This window comes from Sinocyclocheilus rhinocerous, unplaced genomic scaffold, assembly GCF_001515625.1.
Source record: "Sinocyclocheilus rhinocerous isolate Xijiao unplaced genomic scaffold, SAMN03320098_v1.1 scaffold63, whole genome shotgun sequence".
Lineage (NCBI taxonomy): Eukaryota > Metazoa > Chordata > Actinopteri > Cypriniformes > Cyprinidae > Sinocyclocheilus > Sinocyclocheilus rhinocerous.
Genome location: NW_015659563.1, coordinates 77,164 through 85,989, shown reverse-complemented (window position 1 = coordinate 85,989; position 8,826 = coordinate 77,164). Strand labels below are relative to the sequence as shown.

Genomic DNA, 8,826 nt, shown 5'->3' with positions numbered 1-8,826 from the left:
GAAGCGTTTGAGAGAGGCGGGGCATATAGGACCTACAATAATGTACAGTATTTGAAAAATAATGTGTTTTTTGAACATTAAAGCATGTCAACATATTCTGTTACACCAAATACACAAAATAATGATCTTTAAAAAAGCATCATATGGCCCCTTTAATGAATTACTTAAAAGAACTGGTTCAAAAGAGTTATTGGTTGGTGTTTTTCCTTTGTAGTGAGTTTTTGATTCTCTACAAAGAACAGTCTCAAAGAGCCATACATTCGGAAAGCAGACTCCACTGGATGCACTGTGTGTATATGAACCACTGAAAATAACTGTCTCATGAGTAATTTGTTCGGTAAACACGGTTTGTTGTTGAGAAGTGCGCTGGCTTAATGGCATAAAGACATAAAGACATAAATACAATCCAATACTTAGTCCTACTGATGTTTTAGTACTAAACAATGAAAAACACAAAACATGTATTTTATATACATTATGTTTTTTGATTCATAATGGCCATTTGTTCAATAATTGGACTGTGTATGTTGATTGTTTTGATTTAATTTAGTTTAATTTGATTTTAATTTAGTCATTCATTTGGAAATCAGACTATTGGATGCACTGTATGTTTTGATTCACTAAAAAGACTTGGTTCAGAATCTTTTGTTCGGGAATCGAACCATACTGACCGTGCTGTATGTTTTGGATTTACCTGAAAGAACTGGTTAATAAGAGTCGATTGTTCAAGAAACTGACTTACATTGTGGCAGTGTGGACTGAATCACTCATAAGATAAGATCTCATAAGATTCATTTGTGTGGAAATTTCCAGATGTACTGTATGTTTTGATTCACTAAAAAGAACTGGTTTTGAGTCATTCATTCAGGAATCAGACCACACTGTAACCACTCCACTTGTGCAGAAATCTGACTACTGTACTCACTGTATGTTTTGATTCACTTCAAAGAGCTGGTTCATAAGAGTCATTTGTTCAAGAATCAAGTACAGTGTGCACATAGAATGTTTTTGTTTTATTTAAAACAACAGACTCCCAAGAGCCATTTGTTCAGAAAACTGAATAGACTGGGTACTTTCATCTGAAAGAACTGGTTCAGAAGAATCCTTAGTTTGCAAAAATTGGTTGCGTTGTCAGTTTTTGATTCACTAAAAGGAACTGACTCAAAGAGTCATACATTCGAGAATCAGACTCCACTTGTATGTTTTTGAATCACTAAAAATGACAGCCCCATGGACGCACTGCACTGTATGTTTTGATTCACTAAAAAGAACTGCTTCAGAATCATTAGTTTGGGAATCAGACTGTACTGACCGTGCTGCATGTTTTTGATTCCCCTTAAAAGAGCCCGCTCATAAGAATCATTTGATTGGGAATCTTACTTAATTCACTGGTTGCACTGAATGTTTTTGATTCAGGAAAATAACCGTATTGCTAGCCTAAATGTTTTCTCTTGCTGTGATCCTGTAGTTTAGCGAGGAGTACCTGAGCAAGATGCCGAGGGGTGAATGGCCGCGGGTGATTGTAGTTGCTGACGGTTCGTGTGGAGACTCCTGCTCGGTGCTGGGCATCAGCGCTGATTACATCGTGGAATCATGTCGCGCTTATGGCGCCAATGCTACTATAGAAAGACCGGACCAGAGACAGGTGAGTTACATACATGCTTATATGCAAGTCTTTTAAAAGTTTTTTCAGAAGGCCCATGAAATTGAAATTGGAGTTTCGTTGTTGCTACATGTCTATTAGTAGCTTGACAAGCTGATAAATGCGCACTCAAGGGGACTTTTATTAATATCATATTATCTGCAAGTACAGATTTTAAAAATATTTGTTACATTTGAAACACTTCAAGTGCACATTCAATACAATTAAGCATGCATCTTTTTCAAGGTTATATTAAATAAAAATCAATGTAAAATTTAATTGAATAAAAAAGCCAAATACTTTTTTTCTATGCCCTATACACTGTAAAAGTGAATACAGGTAGTTGTTACCTTAAGAACTTGTTTGAAAATTAAAAATGACTCAATTTAAATAGTTTAGTTCTGTAACCTCAGCATACATTCAAACATATTAAACACAATGTTTGCCATAAATTAAACTACTGAAATTAGATGTTATAACACAATGTACATTTTAATGTTATTTGACAAAAAAATTAGGGGCCGTTCACACAGAATGCATTTTTCCATTCCAATGTGCTACTTTTCCATTGCTTTTCTATGTAAACGTGCTAGACAGACGTGTCTGACCGTTGCGCTCGCGTCTCACGTCTTTTGCAGCGTCTCGCACGAGCGCTACGTTTTTTAAGATGCCGTGTCAAGTTAAAAGAATTTCAACTTTTAAACGCAGACCAATCAGAAGACCCCGGAGGCGGGGCAAGCATTGCAAGCTTTTGTTTACAGTAGCAAGTTGGCATGGCAACTGTTTTTTTTTTTTATGGCAACATGGCGGAAGAGGCATTCTGCGCTGCACTTTTAAAAAAAAAACATTCCTGAGCACTGCTTCTCACTCTGTGTGAACGGCCCTTTACAGTGCATATGCATTTTTCTTTCTTTCTCCTTAAATCATTATACCATATCACACCATTACATCTCAGTAGCAACCCTTTTTTCCTCTTCCCATTCTATTATTCTCAGAAATCTCTCATTTGTGTTCTTGAATATGAAAAGAGTGTTCGTCCGAGCGCTCTGTGGTCACAAGGTCATCAGGGTCCTACTGGGCTGATTCATTTTATGAATATGGGTGAGGAAATTAAGCCCTTATGAATAATAATAGAGTCTATTTCTGCCAGCAATAAACACTGATGATGCAGGTGAGGCGGAGAGAAGCTGCAACCTCCATCCTTAGCACATGTTATGAGGAACAGATTCTGTCTGTAATTTGATTGTTTTTACACAGGTTTAGAATGACAGTTTGTATAATTGATTTTTCTCTATCTCTTTAGTTAATGGGCTTTTTGTTTGAGCAGATGGTATAGAGGGTTTAGCTACCGCAGATAACCAAGGTCAGCTAGCATCCCTGACAGGCTGTTTTGTTAGTCTGTGTTATGTATACAGTAATTCATCAAACAAGCTTTAGCAACCTTGATAAGGTTCAGAGATAAGCAGGGTTTCAGTCTAATAGTGCAACTGAAACTTGGCTCTGAATATTGAGGATTTGTGACGACAAGTACCAGTTGTTACCAGTTTTCACTCTCTCTGTGAGCCTTAAAGGGACAGTTCACCCAAAAATTTACATTTTGCGATCTGTAACTCACCCTTCTGTCGTTCCAAACCTCTATGACTTTCTTCTGTTGAACACGAAAGAAAATATTTTGAAGAATATTGGTAACCAGTTTCGGTTCCCATTGACTCCCATTGTTTGGTCAAAAATATATAATGGAAGTCAATGGGAACCAGAAATTGTTTGGTTACCACCATTTTTCAAAATATCTTCTCATATTTTGAGATTGCTCATAACTTTTTGGAGAGAAATAGCGCAGACACTTAACTAATATGAAACGTCGTAGTGCGCTTGTGTCACACACGCTATCAAATGAAGTATACTTTAAAAAGCTAAGCATTCGACCGTACACTAGCGTACATGTAAAAAATGTAGTATATTTTGGGTTTTCGAATTAAACAGGCCATCCTAGCAGACATGTGATGTTCCTTTAACATTGAAATGGGTTTTAAGTAAGGTTGGATGTTGTTTCAATGGGGAAAGAACGTTGAAACAATGTTTAATGTTAAATGGTTGTAAAAAGGTTAGCAAAATACTTATAAATCAACCTTAAAATTTGAACAAGAGCTGCTGAAAAGTCAACAAACTTTGCAAAATCGAAAAAAGATTCAACAGTGATTTCAACCATGTTGATGTAGACGCTGAAATGATGGGTGGGATTTTTGCTGCTGTACCTTTAAGAAATTCCGTCTTCACATTGCATGTTTTCATTGATTTCATAAAAAAAATGACATACATATTTCAAAATAAAAGCCTCTTGCTTTCATTTAGGAATATTCAGTAGTCCTGTCCTCATTTCATCAGAAGAGGCAATTCAACTTTTTTTCTCTACAATAATTAATTTGCCAATCATAGTTAAATGGTCATGAATAATGTAACAAATATTTAAATATGCAAGGACGACTTACAAATAAGTAAATGTATAAAATATATTAAATATAAAAAGTGTATATATATATATATATGTGTGTGTGTGTGTGTTTATTTATTTTTCATTTACTTTTCATGGAATACTGGTCCAGATGTAGCGATAAATATGCAAGGACGACTTACAAATAAGTAAATGTATAAAATATATTAAATATAAAAAGTGTATATATATATATATATGTGTGTGTGTGTGTGTGTTTATTTATTTTTCATTTACTTTTCATGGAATACTGGTCCAGATGTAGCAGAATGTTCTTCATACATAAGCAAGAAAATAATAATTTGATCTTTTTCTGTTTTCTAGGTTCCCACACCAGAGATCCGTGCACATAGTTTGTATTTTGATCTGTCGGCATACGGGATCGACACTGTGAAGGAATCACGCAGCTCCTCTCAGCCGGCAGCGAAGCCTGGATTCCATCTGAAGATTTACGGGACGTTCCGGAACCGCTGCATGGCTCTGGCCTGCACTTCGGACGCAGACTCCAAAATGATGCATTTCCTGCGCCACACAGCCAACTCTTCAGTAAGACGTCTCAATCCCAGCATGCATCTGTTAGGCTCATGAACTCAATCGCATTTAAAGTTTATGCACTCTTTCAAAATTCTGCTAGCCCTCTCCGGCCAGTACATAATCGACTTTCAACATTGAAATGTAGTCGAAATAATGTCAGTTGGTGTTTCAATGTTTAATGCAAAATAGTGGTAAAAAGTTGAACAAAATAGTTATAGCACTCAGCGATAAATTAAAAGTTGGATATATACAGTCTACTTTACCTGCATACATACAGTACACTCACATAAAACAATATACTATATAGCAAATCTTGGTTGTGTGATTGTTTATATTGTCTCAAAAATGTAATCTTGCCTTACTTGGAGAGTTTGATTAATGAATAAGTAGAAATAATGAAGAAACACATACAAGAAACGAGGAAAAATAGCACAGAAACGTGGTTGAAGAAGAAAACAATAAAGAGCTAAAGAAAGAAACAGTGACAAAGAGATAAAAAGACACAGCTGTCACAGGAAATATAATTCACAGACACATGCTGTTACCTGGTTACAGTCACTATATATATGTGTGTGTGTGTGTAATAATGTGCTTGAAAAGACCCCCGATGAGCTTGTAGGGTGAGAGACTGAACCCTCCTCTCTTTTCACTCAGATCATGAGGAACATCTTCCACCAGTCGTTCAACGCGTATAAAACAGACATCGAGCCTCGTCTGAGTGAACTCACCCTGCACCACATGCAGTGCAGCCGCAAGCTGTTCGAGATCATGCTGTCGTACAGACGCGTCAGCGCCGCTTACATCGAAGGAGACAACGTCGCCGTGACTGTGGAAGGAGAAGCTGCGCGAGTGCTCAACTTTGACACCGGTGAGCACAGCCACGGTTTAACATCACCTGAATGCTTCTAAGCCAAATACAGTGTTACTTTTCTTTCACGTTTCACTTTTCACATTTCCCATTCCACTGCATTGCATTTTCTATGTAAACATGCACTAGATGGACGTGTTTGACTGTTGAGTTCACGTCTTGTGTCTGATGCAGCATCTCACGCATGACACGCTGTTCTAAAAACGTGGCATTTGGAAGAAGTTCAACTTAAAAAAAAAAAACACTTTTTCTTTCCTCTTCTACTCTCCTGTGTCTCACATTTTAAACTGGAAAAACGCATTCGGTGTGAATGTCCCCTTATACTTGTGGTTATGGATATTCATATTTATAACTATACATATATTTACCGCTACAAATTTAGATTAAGTAAAACTATGCATTTAGGGTTTTAAATAATATTTGAGTTCTAAAACCTAAAATTTGTAATGCAAAAAAAAAGAAAAAAGAAGCCAAATTCCATGTATAAAGATGAACTGTACATAAATGTTGCCTTTGTTAAAATGAAAGTATGTATTTTTGTTTTTTAAAATGATTTAATTGCAGCATTTTTATTTTCCCCTGCACTGTCTGTTCAACCCTGTTATGCTGTGACATTTCCCCCTTAAAACGTATATCTTTATAATAATATTTTTATATAATAATAATAATACAATTTTATTATTAAATTACTACATTTTATTTAGTAAAGTGTAATTTACAGTCTTTATTAGTATTTCATTTTTGGCTTTGTCAAGCGTAATAGTTCCACTCTGTTTTGGGGAAAAAAACATATTGATAATTTTTTTTATCATATAATATTGTTCTAGGCATAAAGCACAGGAATGTTGACTATGACGTTTTATGATAATATTTTTTATAAAAACGTAATAATAATAATAATAATAATACGTTTTATTTAGTAATTGTAGTTTAATTTTCAGTCTTTATTTATTTTTATCTGTCGAACATAATGGTTTGGGGAAAAATCATAAGAGTGAAAAATTTAAGGGGGTCTGAATACTTTCCGTACCCACTGTATATATATATAAAGACAAGGCACACTAAAACTGGATGATACTGTGACAGAGTTGAAATGATTTTGCACTTTTCATTTCTAAAATAAATAAATAATAAAAATAAAATTAATAATAAATTGAATGAGAATGACCTGTATATATTTTATTCTGTAGCACTGTATGGCTGCTAACAACATATTCCATGAAGCCAAAAATATTTTAATCATGGTCATTGCAAGTAACATTCCCTTTCAGATCATAACCAATTGTATTTCACACTATTTGTCTGTTATCTATAATATAAATGTGTCTGTGTTGATTGTGTGGAAGGTTGTGGTGTGAATCTGGGCATGAGAGGACTGGAGTCACTGGGAATGTTCATCTACAGAACGGCCACGGCACTGGACCAGAATGACGTGTTTGAGGCGCTCTCGGCCAAAATCCAGCACTCCAGACACGTGGCAGAGACTTTCAGGAAGAGCGGACTGGCCTCGGCTGTGTTTGAATGACCCTGAGCGTGTTTGTGTGACAGAGAAAGAGTGTGTGTGTGTGTTCTGAGGCGAGTTATAAACTAGAACACGTAATGCTTACAGAATTATGATCTGTTTTGTGATCGTTTTTTGGAATGTTGAGTATTGAATTGCACATTAGAGTGGCCAAAGTTTGCACATTAGCATTTAATTTGTGGGGGAAAAAGTTTATTGGTGTAATGTGATGGTAAAATTGGTACGTTGTGTTTTTGAGTAGTTTAAACATCTTGATAAAAATAAGAATTGGAGACTGATCCAGCCTAGAATTACCACAATCCTAAAGAAAACCTTACTGAAGATACAGTGACCTTTAGACATATTTGGACACTTGCAAAAGTATAAAAGCCACTGCATTAGATAATACAATTTTAAAGCAAGTGTCCTAATCAGTGCGGTGTTAGCCTTATAGGAATAGTTCACCCAAACAATTTTCTGAAAATTTACTCACCCTCAGCTCATCCCAGATGTAAATGAGTTTGTTTCTTCATCAGATTTGTAGAAATGTAGCACTGCATCACTTGCTCACCAGCAATGGATCCTCTGCAGTGAATGGGTGCCGTCAGAATGAGAGTCGATAAAAACATCACAATAATCCACAAGTAATCCACACCACTCCAGTCCATCAGTTAACATATTGTGAAGAGAAAAGCTGCATGTTTGTAAGAAACAAATCCACCATTAAGGCATTTTAACTTTAAACTGTCACTTCTGACCAAAAATACGAGTCCATAATCCATAATGACGCTTCATCCAGTGAAAATGTCCATCTCCTGTTGTCTGTCACATCAAAATCCACCCACATATTTGTTTAGAGCTGTTTTGACTTGTAAACTGTGCTTTATTTGTGCAGATTTCTCCCCTGATTCAGACGAGATGACTTTTTCACTGGAGAAAGCAATACTAAGGATTATGGACTCGTATTTTAGTTAAAAAACGTCTTAATGATGGATTTGTTTCTTAAATACATGCAGCTTTTGGCTTCACCTGACATTAACCGATGGACTGGAGTGGTGTGGATTACTGTGATGTTTTTATCAGCTGTTTGGACTCTCATTCTGACGGCACCCATTCACTGCAGAGCATTCATTGCTGAGCAAGTGATGTGATGCTACATTTCTCCAAATCTGATGAAGAAACAAACTCATCTACATCTCAGATGGCCTGAGGGTGAGTAAATATTCAGGAAATTTTCATTTTCGGTTGCTATTCCTTTCATCTCAGATGACAGCTCACCAACACTGTGCAAATGACCTCCACTTCAGTTTAGTGTCAGGAAGTGTTTCTCATAGACCTTCACTGTCTGTGAATATGGAAAATATGGATTTTCAGCATGTTTCTGTGAATCACTAACGGACAGCATCACTGGAAAGAAATTGATCAACAATCAAACAAAATTAAATTACTTGTCAGATCAGTAGAAATTAAGTGCCTGGCAGAATTACGTTCAGTTCATATTACATAGAAAAATGTCTATTTATTTTGCGATATTTGTTAATAAAATAAAGTGTTTGCATTCTAATTCTGCATTCGTTCTTATTCAAGTATATACTTGAGTATTTAGTGATTTGAATCAGGGTTATTATAGTTAACATCAACTAAAACTAAGACTAGATAACAAAAACCTAAAAAATACCTGAACACACACACACACACACACACACACACACGTCTGGTTTGCTATCCTTGTGGGGACTCTCCATAGGCATAATGGTTTTTCTACTGTACAGACCGTATATTCTATTGCC

At 35.9% G+C, this 8,826-nt stretch overlaps 1 protein-coding gene across 1 annotated transcript in view; it reads left to right on the top strand.

The window, feature by feature from the left end:
* The window catches only part of LOC107723961 (uncharacterized), a 13,136-nt gene extending 5,599 nt beyond the window's left edge, over positions 1-7,537 (top strand). Inside the window, exons 2-5 of the mRNA XM_016532692.1 lie at positions 1,469-1,645; positions 4,458-4,679; positions 5,322-5,535; positions 6,882-7,537. Of these exons, the coding sequence (XP_016388178.1) occupies positions 1,469-1,645; positions 4,458-4,679; positions 5,322-5,535; positions 6,882-7,060 (792 nt within the window). The 3' untranslated portion in view covers positions 7,061-7,537. The remainder of the gene's footprint in view (positions 1-1,468; positions 1,646-4,457; positions 4,680-5,321; positions 5,536-6,881) is intronic.
* Positions 7,538-8,826: the final 1,289 nt, after the last annotated feature.